Below are 16,046 nucleotides of genomic sequence, written 5' to 3'. Positions count from 1 at the left end.
CGTCGAAAAACGAAGAGGTAACTCTCTCTCTCTCTCTCTCTCTCTCTCTCTCTCTCTCTCTCTCAACTGTGTTATGAAGAGGTAACAGTGACACTAACCCATCTTGCATCTATGGATCCAAAACCAAATGTAAATCTTATGATGTCTAGATTTAATATTCCTTGGTTGCTTTTCATCACATATTGCTAAAACTATCCTTGAATGCTGAATTTATTCTTGATTGCTTTTCATCACATATTATTCTTACAATTGGGTTTCAGATGTCAAGTTTGATATCACGTGTTTCTTATTTTTATAGAAATCTCTCTAGGCATGAATTTATTTCTACACTGTGGGATGCTTTGGGTTTTCAATTTGAATTTTACTTGATGAAGGTGGGGATAATCAGCTGGATACTTTAATTTGGTATCCCAACTAACTAGGGCAAGATTCAACCCATCAAAAGAGAGAACTTCAAGAGTAACCAATTCACAGATAGCCTAGTAAAATAGAGTTGCTTCTATTATAAAATTCCCCAATAAGTCTGAGAACCGAGAACCGATCCAAACCAAGATTGGATTGGATTGGTTCAGTTTCAAATTTGTAGAACCGATCATGTTTAGATCGATTCCAATTTTGCCAAAATCCGAACCATGTGCACCCCTACTATTTTACCCTTCTTTTTTTAAATTAGGAAAATGGTAGCCTCAACCCTTGTGGGTTGAGGACTCCATCAACATGCCTGCTGGGGTGCTAGGGATTTCCAAAATTTTAAAATTAAAAAAAATTAATTACATCTAGAAAAAGGTGTAGGAAATGATCTCGATGAAATACTAACGATCATGTTGATGGAGTGCCTGAACCCAAGGCTAGAAAGTTCTTTTAAATTAAATATAAACGTATTTTGAACTTGATGCTAACTTTTTCAAGACTTGGTCAGATGGCCGAGAGGCCTAAGACCACAACTTAGGAAGTGAAGGTCTTGAGCTCTAATCCACATTACCTTATGCACAGCGAGGGTGGACTACATGTGTGGAACTAATCAGGTTCTCTAATAAGGGGCCTAAGATACCTCTCAACTCAACAAACAAACAAACAAAAAATGCCAATTTTTTCAATTCATTTGCAAAGGCACATGTAACAGATGGGATGGAACTAAAAAGAGAAACCATTAGGATTGCATATTTATAATGAGGGATTTTTCATGATCCTATATAATATTATATAGCATGGGCTGAGAGATTTGAAACATTCAAAGCAATTGGGTATTATACCCTTAAAATGTATTTCTCTGTCTAATGATACCTCACAATGTAGCTGTAGGAGTAACCACAAAATATCAATAGAAAGCTCTCGTTGTCACGCTTGGACAAGTGTATTGACACACTATACGTACCAATATTAACATGGCTATAATTGCTGTTATTATAATCAAATTGATAAATCAAAGACATCATTATCCATTCACTTTACTTCACCACATTTCTGTAAATAGGTTCCCCCCAAGTATCATTTAAAAAGAGGAGAGAACTTTACCTAGAGAGTTGAAAGTCTTCCTCAAACTAACCTCAAATCATTTTGTCAAATCCTCTCCCCATCTTTCCTTTACCTTTCTTGTTCTCTTCATCCCTTGGCAGTCATCATAGTAATGTCCAAACTGCTATCAACTAAGTTTACGTGTAAACTTCGGAATCACACAAGACTTACAATCAGACAGACATGCATTATAACAAGCGAGTCCAACTTTCAAATGCCCAGGCCACTTCAAAACTTTGGAGGAAGCCTCCTAACATTACACATGCCTTCTGTGTTTTATTCATGCCCCTACATTTTAGTTAATATTTGGGATACCTCCTTGGGGACATCACGTGTAATCCAATGAAAAGAATTCTACTCAAGTTTTTACCCTCATAGGCTAGCGATTGTTAACGTGTACACCTGCAAGCTAATCCATCCCTATATTTGTGGATTTTCATTGCCCCCTCCCCCCTCTTTTTTTTTCTTTTGTTGTTGTTGGGTAACCATGACTTGAACCCACCACCTTGAATTGCAATATTTCAACCAAACTTATAGATATCCAAAACAACAAAGATAAATAATATTTACATCTCAAAATATATACAGAACCAACATAATCTAACATCCCTTCAGTAATGCAATGAGCTTCTAGAAGTGGTATATGCAATAATTTGGAACTTGGCATACACTCAAAAGAGGAATGTCACCCATGACAGATTCGGTGGCAGCAGCGTTCATAAAAGATCAGATCGCCAAAGATCCTAAGGATAAGGACCACCGAATGGGAAAGAAAGATGTTATTGGCACCCCAACTTTTACTTATTACACCCAAATTTCTTAAATTATTCCCTCCCCCCCCCCCCCCCCAACTTAAAGATTAAAACACTCTTCAAACATTACAAAAAAGTTTGGGCTCAAATTATAATCTCAACATTACAAAACATTATTTTCACAAGCCAAACTCCGATAAGCCAAGATACAGAGAACAGCCGACTTGGCGACCACCTTTTGCTTTTTCTTTGAACTGTCACTCACCAGTTCAACACTCGGTCAAACAATATAAGTAGTTCACAATTATGATTAGGCTCATCTAAAATCCTAAACCCATAAAATAGAAATCTAGCCACATACTAAAAAAACGTGAGAGCTTCTATTTGGCACCCCAACTTAATTCTCAACCATTCACTAATTTTCTTTATTTTTAATTGGGTTGTAATAAGTCAAAGTTGGGGTGCCAATAGCAGCTCTCAAAGGAAGTAATTCTTCTCTTGGTTGTGCTATTTTGGTGTTGTAATTAGGCAGGTCTCTTTGACCTATTTTTCCTTCAATAAAATTTGTACTCGCATATATAAAATTTAAAATAAAAAGCTTAAAATCCAAGAGTGAACCAAAGGCTCTTTCACAACTAGATGTGAAGTCCCTAGAAAACCTACAATTGGTTATGGCCATGTCCTCGGAAGTATGGCAAAAAGAGTGTCAAATGGAGGCAGATTCAGGAAGCTATGTGAATATGAGAAAATTAGTAATCCAAACAGAGAATTAGTTATCCAAAGAGTGCAGTTACACAGAATGATACACAAGATCCTTCTAAAGGACACCCCCACAGATTGTCCTCTCAGATGACACGCACCACCACCCCACATCACTCAAATCCCTTGTTTTTGCTTCTGAGATTAGAGTTACTCCCATCCCAACTACTTTTAGCAAAAAAATTATATAACCTTCTTCACTATAACAAAGCCTACGGGAGGAAAGGAGGAAGAAACATACCCACTACTCACACTTGATTGATCGGTATATGTGACGGACAAAGAGCAGAGAGGCACGGAAACCAACAGTCCCAAGCATGAGAAAGAAACCATAACAGATGCAGGCCATATATCCAAAGAAGAATGACGTTTGCATGAAACCAGACATATCAGATCGTGCATGATAGTAGTATAAGCAGTAGCCGTAGATAAATAAACCCGTTGATCCTCCACAGAGGAAAGACCTGTGTAAAATCACACATAAAGATCAGGCCATGGAAGCAGAGCATCGATGCTCAAACTGAAACTCATCCAAACTTCAAGGGAGCTTAAAAACCTATCAACTTACAAGCATATGAGGTACAAGGAAATATGCAATTGCTACCAAGTTACAAACATAAAATACAAAATCACCAAAAAAAAATCAAAACAAGTTCAAAGAAATTGCATATAAAACCAGTATCATTCCCAGTTTACCATTAATAATTTCACAATAGATCAAATCTTAGAACTTAGACATCCTTACCAGGGGTGCATAGAGAGGCTATTTCATTAATTTAGCATGCCTAATGTTAGAAAAACTACCCAATTGATGGATTTTTCTAATCTGCTTTACAGTATCTAGCCATTCTTCTTCAAGATCTCATAATGATGTCTCACTCATCCATCTCTCACTTAAACCAAACTCATAAGTTTCTTCCTCAATTTCTTCATTACTCGCATTGATTTTAGGTGCATGGGCTTTGATCCTTTTTTCTTCATGCTCTCAATTCAAGCACTCTGATTTGTAATGTCCACGACAATTACACTTGCTGCATAAATTTTGTAGTTTGAACTCTTCATAACATTCATCACGTAATTGTTTGCGCTCTTGGCACTCCTTTATAATACGATCATGAACATTTCGAAAATAGGCCTCAGAATGGCGTGTTCGATGCAATTCTGACAACATATTTTTCAACTCCTTTGAGGACATAGAGGTTGACTCTATCTCCCCTCAACGTAATCTGCTAATTTGTGTCGCCTGAACCTAGGCTCTGATACTAGGGGTGCACATTGGATTGGGTAAATCCGAGATCCGAACCAATCCGAAGCTTTTGGATTGGATTGGTTCGGACTAAACACACCCACGGTTCGGGTACGGATCGAAGAAAAACAAATCCGATTAATTTGGCTCGGTTTCGGATTAGGATATAATAGAACCGAACCAATCCGAAAACCGAACCAATTTTATATATATATATATATATATATATATATATATATATATATATAATTATTTAAAAAATAAAATTTTCGGCTTTTTATTTCTTTCTTCTTCTTCCTTTTAATTTTTTTATTATCCCAAAGTCCACGTTTAAAAAAAGTCCTACTTGTTTTTAAGGTTTGAATATTGGAGGAGATAGAATGCTTGGATTGAGGAATAAGGTATCTATCTTCAATAAGTATGAAAATCGAGAACCGATCCGAACCAAGATTGGATTGGATTGGTTCGGTTCTATAGGGTAATTGGATTGGTTCGGTTTCAAATTTGTAGAACCGATCATGTTTGGTTCGGTTCCAATTTTGCCAAAATCCGAACCAATCCAAACCATGTGCACCCCTATCTGATACAAATTTGATGCAAGACAGTAAGAGAAGACAAGGAAATTTGGGGGATTAGAGAATTTGGTTTAAGATTTTGGTAAGGATAGGAAAGGGGTTTCCAAAATCCTAATTGGCTACATGTTGAAATGTAAAACACAAAATTTTCCAATTACAACATTATGAAATTATGATTAAAGGAAGGTTTTGGTATTTGGTTAGGGTTAAGTGATAGGGTAGATTTGTAAAAGAGATTAATGAAGTAAGAATTTAAAAAATGAGAAAGAATTAAGGGTTGAGGTTTGTAGGAATTAAGAAATAATTATCAAGAATTCAAGATTCAAGATTTCAAGAAATCAAAAAAATCAAGAATTCTTAAAAAAAACAAGAAAACAGATTTTATGGGTGATTTCTTGAAAGGATTAGAGGGTTCTTGATTTCTAAAAAAATATACAAAAAAAAAAAAGGTAGAAACATGGATTGAAGAAAAAGATTAAAGAAAAAAAAATTGATACTTACCTTGTAATCACCCCAATGATTTCCATTGCATCAACCACATTGAATGCACCAACATTCAAAAAAAACAGACTTCTGTAAATTTTTTTATTCCATTCATTATCTCCTAATTTTTCAATCCTAATAAACTTAAATAAAAAACCAATTAAAGTTATTAAACTATCCTAAATATTATACTAAGATTATGGGCCAATAAAACATGAAAATAATCCCAAAAAACATAAAAATAAAGTCCTAAAACATTAAATTAAATAAAAATAAAATCTATTCTTCAAGCTTTGCTGTCCCCATCAACAATACATTGGTAAAGCTTCGTCCTGAAAGGAGAGTGATAGTTATCACAAACTCCATTAAAGATCTGGCCTGATAGGTACCAAGTCTTAGTCATCTTCATGCATGGGATTGTCCTGGTGAGGCTAAGTTATATAATCCAAATCTAAAGAAGCTAGACCCTAGGACCACTTCTTATTTCTCTATCAAATATCACAAGAGGTCCAAGGGTTTTAGATTCTATTGTCCGTCCAGGCTGATGGAGAGGCCAACCATGCCAAGTTTTTGGAGGATGGCCAAGTCGGTGGGAGTTCGAAGCACAAAAGAATAGACTTCCATAAGGAAATGGAGAGTGCTCCGATCTTCAACATTTCAAAGATTCTGTTAGTACCTCCAATGGTCTTCCCAGAGTTGAAGATGAGGTTGTTACACCTCAGGATATGACTCCTCAATTGCTAGTTGCTTTAGTGTTAAAGCCCATCCCTCTCAGAAGATCTACCAGAAACCATAGAGTAACTAAACCTACTGATTATGAGGTATATCTACAGGAGGACGAGTTGAAGGGTCTTGCTATTGATGATCCATGTTCCTTTGAAGAGGCCATGGAAAGCAACAAGTCTCAATTCTGATTAGAAGCAATGAAAGAGGAGTTGCAATCTACAGAAAAGAATAAAGTTTGGGAACTGACCAATATTCCTAAGATAGAATGAAACTGAGTCTTCAAGACTAAGAGAGATTCAGAAGGTAGAATTGAAAGATTCAAGGCAAGGCTAATCGTTAAAGGCTTCAAACATGAGCCGAAAGTACATATTTCTTATACTTTTTCTTCTATTTCATCCAAGGACTTCTTGAGGATCATTCTGGCTATTGTAGCACACTATGAGTTGAAAATGCATTAAATGGATGTAAAGACAGCATTCCTCAATGGAGATCTTGAGTAGTAGATATATATCGCTCAACCTCAAGGATTTGCAATCCAAGGCAAGGAGCATCAAGTCTGCAAATTAGAAGTCCATATATGAACTTAAGCAGGCTTCGAGGTAGTGGTATCTGAAGTTTGACCAAGTTGTTGTCAATTATAACTTCAAAGAGACTGTCATGAAAAATTGTATTTCTCAAGGTGAGTGGGAATCGATTTGCCATTATTTTCCTCTTTATGGACAGCATCGTACTTGTGAATAATGACAACATCCATCTACTTCATGACTCAAAGCATTTTTTTGTCAAAATTTGATATGAAGGACCTAGAATTTGATTTGTTTGTCGTAATCTCTTTGCTAGTCTGTTAGGATTTTCTCAACAAACATATCAAAAAGATGCTTAAAGGATTCGGCATGCAGAACTGTGCACATGGCTGGTGAGGCCCTTGTAGTGAAAGAGGATATCTTCAGTCAGGACCAATGTCCCAAAACTCAAATAGAGAGGAACCAGGTAGATATTAAGGAGTATGCCTCTACAGTTAATAATTTAATGTATGAAATAATTTGCAATCAACCAAACATCAACTACATAGTTGACATGCTCAACAGAGATCAGAAAAACCCTAGTTCAGCTGACTGGAAGCCAATAAAGAAAGTATTACGATACTTATAATGGTCAAAGGACTTCATGCTAGTTTGTAAGATATTGAGCAAGCATGAGGTCATCAATTACTCTTATTCAAACTATGTTGGATGTCACAATAGTCACAAATCCACTTTAGAATTTGTGTCTATATTTGTTCATGGGGAGATCTCTTGGAGAACCTCCAAATAATCAATCATGACCAATTCTACTATACATGTAGAGTTCATCGATTATTATGAAACGACTCGACAAGCGATGTGGTTGAGGACTTCATTATGGAACTTAAGAGTTGTGGATTTTATCCACAAACCATTAGTAATTTTTTGTGATAATGAGGCTCTCAAGAAAATAGTGAAGTAGATGGCAAAGAGCAACAAGCACATTGAGATCAAGTATTTACTTGTGTGTGAGAAGCTTAGAGAGGGAATCATTGAGATTCCTCGTCTAGATACTAGTTTGATGATCACATATCCTCTCATAAAGGATCTTCCACCTAAAGTTTTCAAAGAGCATGTGAGTCGAATGGGAGTAACTAAGTCTTTAAACTATGTTGTGTAATTGGATGACATCCCATTGTCTTAATTGATGTATCATTACTCCTGTGATTGATTAGTAGCAATAAAAGTAATATAGTGTTATTGTTCATTAGATATCTATTTTTTGTGCATAAGAGATCAAGTTTAGCCAGAAATACGGTTTAATATTGATAAGGTATGCTTGGGCTAGATGTATCTAGGTGATACACTGGAAAGCCTTTATCCTAATAGGAAGGTGATAGTTTTTCACACGGCAATTAGTTGTAATGTATTAGGATTATGTATATGAGTACAAAGTATGACGGACATGGGAATGCACTATTAGATTGCATGATGAAGTATACATTACCATGTATATAGCACTTCTATAAAAGATCACATAAAAGTAAACTTAGAAGTCCAAAGGTAATCCTAGCATTGAGACAATGGAACTGAATTGGTGTCAAAAGTATAAGAACACAAAAGCATTCATGATCTGTTGTTGATGTTGTTTTGAATAAGTGAAAGTTAAAATACCCAAATGATTTCAAATTATACTTTTTCAAAATAAAAAGTGATCATTCACTTTCAAAGGTTATCAACCCATGTGTCGTTTTGTAAACAGTTTAAGATTGCACATATGAACCAAGTGGGAGAATATTTGGACATTTTCAATTTTTAAGGAGTTGTAGGACACCCCAAACTTGTTCGATTTTGACAAAAAATGTGGGATAACCCACTACTTCATAAGAACAAAATATTTAATTTAGAAAACATCACTTGTGACCCCACATATACGATTGGATTTCATTAAATCAAGGGGTTGATTATCCAAATTCACGAGGGCACAAATAAAATTTCTGACAAACATGAGAATGATATCCACGATTGGGAAGTGACTCCTAATATTTCTCCAACTTCCATGAGCCACCAGAGGGAAGCTTGTTGGCTGTTGGGCGTTAACCAACTAACTACCTTTTGGTCTCTATTGTCTACCCAAAGAGAAGTAATTAAATGACTGGTCCTAGCCCAAGGAAATAATTGCTTAATAGCTTGGTTCCAATCCTTAGCTTCCATAGCGGGGAGGAAGGTGGGAAAATGCTTATAAATAAGGGAGTCGTCCCGCTCCTTGGCACACAAGCTAAAATTCTCATCTATTTGTATTGTGCTACAGGGTGTTGGGATATAGTTTCTCCATTATTCTTGGGTTTTAGATGCCATCGAAGACTAAGAAATCATTGTTATTCTACTTGATTGAATCTATATTCATTTAACTTGATTGGTTAATCATTTTCTCAAATGGGTATGTTCGATCCAAACTTTATTGTATGTATTTTATTTTATTTATTTTTATCGTCTATTCGATGCCTTGATCCTCATGAAGATCCATCGAGATCACTTTGTTGGTCTGTTAAAATTGTCTCAAAAGAAAAATTGTCTCCAAAGAAAAACATCAAGAAGGTGCTTAAAAGGTTCGACATGCATAACTGTACACATGTTGAGGTATTGGAGTGAAAATGGACATCTTCAGTTCAGACCAATGTCCCAAGAGTTGGACAAAAAGGAACCAGGTAGATGTAAAGGAGTATGCCTCTGCAGTTGACAGTCTGATGTATGCGATGATCTGCATTCTACAAGACAGAAGTTATAAAGCTGGCATGCTCAACAAATATTAGAAGAACTCTGGTTCAACTCACTGGAAGGCAGTAAAGAAACTACAATGGTACTTGCAGAGGACAAGAGAATTCATGCTGATTTACAAGAGATCAAGCAAGCTTGAGGTCATCGGTTACTCCGACTAAGACTATGTTGGATGTCGTGATAGACTCAAATCCACTTCAGGATTTGTGTTTATGCTTGCTCATGGGTCGATCACTTGGACGAGTTCCAAGTAGTCAATCGTGACCGATTCCACTATGCATGCAGAGTTCACCGGTTGATGTGTTCCGAAATAGGTTAAGAGTTTTTTCTTTTTCTTTTTTGGACTGATTAAATAGGTTAGTTGGATCTGAATAGGGACAAAAAGAGAAGTCCTAGACATTTAAAAAGGGTCTAAAGAAGATACAAACAATGTAGCCAGGGTCATCAACATTTATGCTAAAATTATTTTGTTTTCAAGAACTAGGAAAAATATGGAGCATCAGTATATGATCACATGTGAATTAATTCACGGCCTTGACCTTCTAATGTTTTATGGAGAGATTACATTAATTGGTCAAAAAGAAGATACATGATCCTTCCAAAAAGCCATGTCCCACCTCAGCTTGACGTAGATCCCCAACAATGACAATGTCAACCTACCCTAATGCATCAGTTAGGAATCTGGGAAAGTTACTTAACAAATCCTTTTGCAAAATCAATCTTTCAAAAATCACCTCCAGTTAATGCAATTATCTGAACCTGATGCCAAACAGCAACATGAGTTGCAAGCCCTGCTGGGGAATCTCCCAGCTTATTAAATTTGGTAAAAATCCAAATAATCGCTCATATGTTTCTCGTGCCAAAAACATTGTGACACCATTCCTCCTTTTAAAAATTATCATCTCTCTAAATGAAACATGCTTTGCTAGGATTTGGGTTGATTTCCAATTTGCCAGAAGAAGGTTTTAACATGTTCTTTACTGATTCTCTAACATACGACAGGGTTTACGTTCTAATTTTGTAATATCCACTTTACATTTCATGATCCAAGGACCAGTATAAAGAAAAGTATATTGGTCAGGGGCCCAATATGATTTTTTAATATGCTCTTTGTTCACATAAATAACCGAACGCAGCTGCATAAATTAACACATGCGCACACTTTTTTCGCAAACTAATGCCAGCTACCCCAAAATGAAATTGTCATTTGCAGAATAAGAGCTATATAGAGCATTTATTCACCAACTTAAATTCTTAGATGCACTAGTCTATATCTAACTGGATGGATACCTTATCGCTGTGGTCAACAACCTTTACACATTTTCACTCCCTAAAACATAATGAGTAAATTGAGGGGAAACCCCTTCCCCGCCTTCTCCGTCACTAAAATGTATATTGGAAGATACCTATTGAACTAGACAATATCTTAACGATTTGGTGAACCTTCTCACGTCTTTAAATATTCACCTTGCTTATATTAAGGAAATTGCAAGTGGAACTACCTAAAATGTGTTGGAAGCTACCTATCAAACTAGATATCTTATCAATTTGGTGAACCTTTTCAAGTCTTTAAATTTCACCTTGCCACTCACAATTATAGGGGAAATTGTAGGGGGGGCTACCTATCACATACCTATTGAACTAGATTGTATCTTTTTTATTTGGTGAACCTCCTCAAGTCTTTAAGTATTCACCTTGCCACTCTCAAAATTATATTGAGGAAATTGTAGGGGAAGTTACCTCCCCCCCCCCCCACCCCCGTGCGCCGTGTTTATAGGTTGCACCAATGGGGTACCTACACAGACACTTCAACAAGCAAATAAGGGAGTGAACTGAAAAGAGTCAAGTAAATCAGAACAAATAGCTTAGATGGTAAAGTCTTTGATTTGGGGCGTTCAATTCCCACCATCAATAAGTTACTAATCTCATTAAAAAAAGGCTTAACCATATTATGGGGGGAAAAAAGTGTCACAATTATGAAAGAGAAGTTGTGGACCACTTTCTTTATAGATTTTTGTTTGTTATCGGATGAGTTGATTGATCCCTAACTGCTTGAAATTTATTTGATAAAACAAATTTAATTTATAAATAACCCTAATTAGTATGGTTTAGGATGATATTGTTTTCCATTCATAGTAGTCAAGGAATCTTATTTTAACATGAAATCGTAAATCGAACTTGTCATTTGGGGAATCTTTTTATCTTAAGAACACTAAGGCCCATGCATAAACAATGTACACCACGAGTTTGTTTTATACTTTTTGGCAGTTGGTTCTTACAATTGCCCCCTCTCGATGGTATGAGATATTAGGTCCTCGCAAATTAGACCACTTTTATGTCTAGACAGGTCTTGACTTAGGGAACTTTAGTCATCAACTAATCTTAACTAATTACCAGAACTATTGCTTCATGTTTGCAGCAATTATGCTTTCGCCTCAAGCGTCTTACCAAGGTGGTCCTCATATGGTTGATCGTTTGAATGCAAAGGATCGTCTTTTCTATACCAATGATGTCAAAACCAAGAAGCAAAAAATAGAAGGTTGCTGATCTGGAAAATAAATATTGATCATACTTAACTAATGAAGATAGAATGTTTTGGTGGGCAAAAGTCGTCAAACACCTACACACATGTTGGTGTTCTTGTTAATAGAACTATAGAAGCTAACTAAATGGCTTGCCACAAGTCACAAAAATAAATGGAAGCAGAAAAGTGAAGCAGGAAATATAAAAGCAATGTAAAGAGAAATCTATATGACTTTTGAGTTCTTAGGAGAAATGTTGCCATATATCCTATCAAACCAGTTCAAAAAGATAACTTCTACCTAAGAAGGATGTGATAACAAAGACCAGCACATTTAAAAAGAATAATAAAAACAAAAAAACAAAAATCTTGCATACCTCCACCACCACTCATGGTCTTCAGCAGCAAGTTGAAAGTATGTCAAAGCCACAGTAATGAAAGCAGTGACAATCAAGAGAATGATAAAGACAATAAAGAGGATGCTATATATGGTGTAAATCCTGTGACCCCACACGCTAGCAAATATGTAGTAAAGCTCAATATAAATAGCACTGAAAGGTAAAAACCCTGCCATTGCCATCTGTGGAACAGTCCCACGGTACCAAGGCAATGGTGGAATCTCCCTTGGATACTTTGTGGTGCGGCAAGGAGCTTGGAACTCGGCCTTGCTGTTCTTACCAGCAATCCCACCCAATACAAGTAAAGGTGACGTTACAAGTGTCCATATGAGAACTATCACCACAATCGTACCAAACGGCAATGCTGCAGTGGCACTGTAAGCTATTGCAACAGTATTAAGGAAGCAGAATGTCAGGAACAAAGGCCCACAGAAAAGGCATCCCGTCAATAATAGATTCCTAACCTATCAACACACAATTTCAAAAAAAGAAAAAGCCAATTAGCTTAGAAGATATTTCATTTATAGGTCAAAGTGAAAATCATTGAAGGAAGAATAAATGAGAACTCACCCAATTTGTGCCTTCTAGCTGACAATAAAATGAGGTAGCGGTATAGCCAGCAATCCCAGATGTAAGTGCGTATATCACAACCAGTGCTGTAAATAGAGCTCCTCGGTTGTATGGATAAAATACCCCAACTAACGCAAGTATAAAAATAAAGATTGTACTGAATGCATGCACAAAGAAACGAGAAATTAGAAAAATCAACCATGGGTGCCGAAAGGCCGAAGCCCCAACCGACATAGTGGAAAGGGTAGCTAAGCTATATTTGCTAGTAAGTAGTTGTAGTCATAGTGAAAAAAGTTGGGATTTGGGAATAATTCGAAAAGAAAAAACTTCGAAAAAAGTTGGCAAAAGTCGATACAGTCAGGAAAACATCGGATAAATTATATTAAAAAAAAATTAAGTATTAAAAATATAAAAAAATAATAATAATAATAATAAGTATTTCATATATTAAATGATAAAATAACACTTAAAAATTACTAAAAACAAAATTAATTTGTGATTTTTTCAAAAAATCGTCGATTAAATCACGATAGGTCGTGTTTTTTGAAAAAATCAAATATTTAAAATAAAAATAAAAAAACTTCGTGATTTTTTTATAAAATCATGACTTAATCGACAACTATTAAAATCATGATTTTTTTTTTCAAAAGATCACAGATTTTTGTCACTATGGTTGTTGTCATATACAAGGAAAGGTGGTGAATCAAATTAAGAAAAAGCCGGGCTTCTCTTCTTCTCAAACCCTTTGAGGACTAACTAGCATAGTTAAAGATTTACAGTTTAAAACTAGAAAAAAAGGCTCAATTAAGACACTTACAGAGCAAACAACTGGCTACCAGAACCAAGGGCTGCGGCAAATAGAGACTTATTCTTCGGGTACCTGAACACATCACCATGGATGTACTTCCATCCAGTCTCTTCTTGGTCATCGGCCAACTCATCATCGTGAGTGTATCTTTTACATAAAAAATTGTACAAAAATAAAATAATCAAAAGCAAGGATGGCAAAAATCACATAAATTATAGAATTATGAATTGGGTTTTCTTTCTTACTTTACAAAATCATTCTTAAGAACTCGCATGAGAATCGTGGCAAGAAACCCAGTTAAAAGTAGAACCGTGACACAAGAGTTTATAATCGAGAACCAATGTATCTCCAAATGGTGTGGCAATGACGAAGACTGTGAATACTTTTCCATTCTCTTCTCAAAAGGAGTATCGGTCTCTTTCCATTTCACAGTGTACATAAATTCTGCTTGAACTGGCTTATCCTCAGTGAGATCCACCAAGGAATTTGGATCCGGTCGAATGTTAATCTCAATTACTCGATCCTTATTATAAAAGATATCAAAGTGAATGTGCTTATGAAGGAAATATTTGTACTCGCTTGGATCGGATTTTCCCTCCTTATCAACCTTTCCAATAAAACCCCATATCGGAAGATCATCGTAATACATTTGGAAGTAATAATCTTTCGTAACCGCGCTCCGAAACTGAGCGATATCTTCCTTTGTTAGTTTCTTTTTGCAAATAACTTCGGATTCTTTGTCGATTAGGAAATCGAGTTTGTATGGAGCACTAACCAAACGATCACCATTCAAGACTTCACCCAAAGCTTCTTTCTTCTCTTTCATGTGAGATGGTGAACAGAAGGGAAGATCGAAGTATCGATAAGTTTCACTGAAACCATAAATAGATTTAGAATTTTAAAATCTAATTAACAAGAAGATTCATTGTTTGGATCTAATTACACTACAAAGAATTGAAACCCTAGTGTAGAAAATTAAAAAACCAGACAGATCTCAAAGAGAAAAAATCAATAACTAATTGGATTTAAAAAAAAAAAAAATTTTAACTAGAGAAAAAAATATAATTAACAAGAAAATTCATAGTTTGGATCTAATTAAACTACATAGAATTGAAACCCTAAAGTAGACAGATCTGAAAGCAAAAAAAGAAACCCTAGAGATTTGATCGATATACCTGGGATTGTGGAAGGGGCCGACCTTGTTGGCGTAGAGTGGGACAGAATCTCCAGATTTGTAACGATGATCTGAACCGTCAGATCTGACTTGGATTCGACAACATGAAATGAGAAAGAAGAAAGCAAACAAGGGGATTATCTTCCCCATTTTCCGTCTTTTTTTTCTCTTGAGCTGATGAAGAGTGGAGACTAGCGAGAGAGAGAGAGAGAGAGAGAGATTGGCTTTAACAATTGTATAAAAGCAATTTTATTTTTATTTTTTCAGTTCCTCTTAAGTCTGTTAATAATGAAAGAGATTGAGTAACACAGTCACAACTTTAATTAAGAAAACTGCACACGGTCTTGGTACGCTGTTGGATACGCGGATGACGTGGCAAGAGCGTACAACCGCACATCTTTTAATGTGTATCCCGATGAAAAAAATATATCATTATGTGTACTTACCACGTCAACCGCATACCAAGAACACGTGCATTTATCAGGACTACTTTAATTAATGTTTCCTGCTAACGCCAAGGCCTACTTGTTGCCCTTTAAGGGTGTGTTTGGAAATGCAATTCCCATCTTAAAATTCTAATTAGTTGTTTGATTCACTAATTCTATAAAATTACAATTTCAAGAAGGTCCTCAACTTCTATTTTTAAATAAGTTACAACTCATACCTACGTAGGTGGGATTTACAATTCCAAGAAAAAATATTTAATCACAAAAATCGAGTTGGCTCAACTAAGTCATCTAGTATATAAATCATTTAACTCACTTTACATTATTTATAATCTAGATTCCTATTTAAATAATTATATTTTTTAATAAAATAAGATGATTAGAATACGACATAAATGAGTTAGATTTTATCCGAAATTAGTGGGTTTGAACCTCTTGGAGTAGATCCAAATAAAAATATGGTTCGATATCTCTTAATATAATGTCTTAAAAATTTATTCTGTATCTCGAAGAATTCTGATTTATGATTAAGTTTTATCACTTAGAAAAAAAAAATTAGAAAATGATTCTTTAAAATTTGATAATACCACATTGAAAAATTATCCAAAAATGACTATACATTTGTAAAAAAACAGAACCGTGCCATGGACCTTTTAAATAAAAAAGAATAAATTAGAAAATGAGCTTGACGTCCTTCGGACACTTTATATACTAAAATTATAGAAAAAATTTATAGAATTTTTCTTTAATCTCTACTCCAGACGAAAATCATAGCCTTCCTAAAACTTCAAA

General features: G+C 35.4%; 1 protein-coding gene across 1 annotated transcript; it reads right to left on the bottom strand.

Moving 5' to 3' along the window:
• Positions 1-3,002: 3,002 nt before the first annotated feature.
• On the bottom strand, positions 3,003-15,046 carry LOC147410123 (transmembrane 9 superfamily member 3). The gene is made up of 6 exons (XM_086432347.1): positions 14,810-15,046; positions 13,880-14,506; positions 13,644-13,781; positions 12,827-12,983; positions 12,236-12,720; positions 3,003-3,490 (listed from the first exon to the last, which is right to left on the bottom strand). The coding sequence occupies exons 1-6, from the start codon at positions 14,956-14,958 to the stop codon at positions 3,271-3,273; spliced, it is 1,776 nt and encodes a 591-aa protein (XP_086288473.1). The 5' UTR covers positions 14,959-15,046; the 3' UTR covers positions 3,003-3,270.
• Between the last annotated feature and the right edge of the window lie 1,000 nt (positions 15,047-16,046).

Source organism: Akebia trifoliata, chromosome 2 (assembly GCF_017979445.1).
Source record: "Akebia trifoliata isolate Shusen 1 chromosome 2, ASM1797944v1, whole genome shotgun sequence".
Classification (NCBI taxonomy): Eukaryota; Viridiplantae; Streptophyta; class Magnoliopsida; order Ranunculales; family Lardizabalaceae; genus Akebia; species Akebia trifoliata.
Note: the sequence above shows the minus strand (reverse complement) of the source record. Positions and strands in the feature narration are given on the sequence as shown.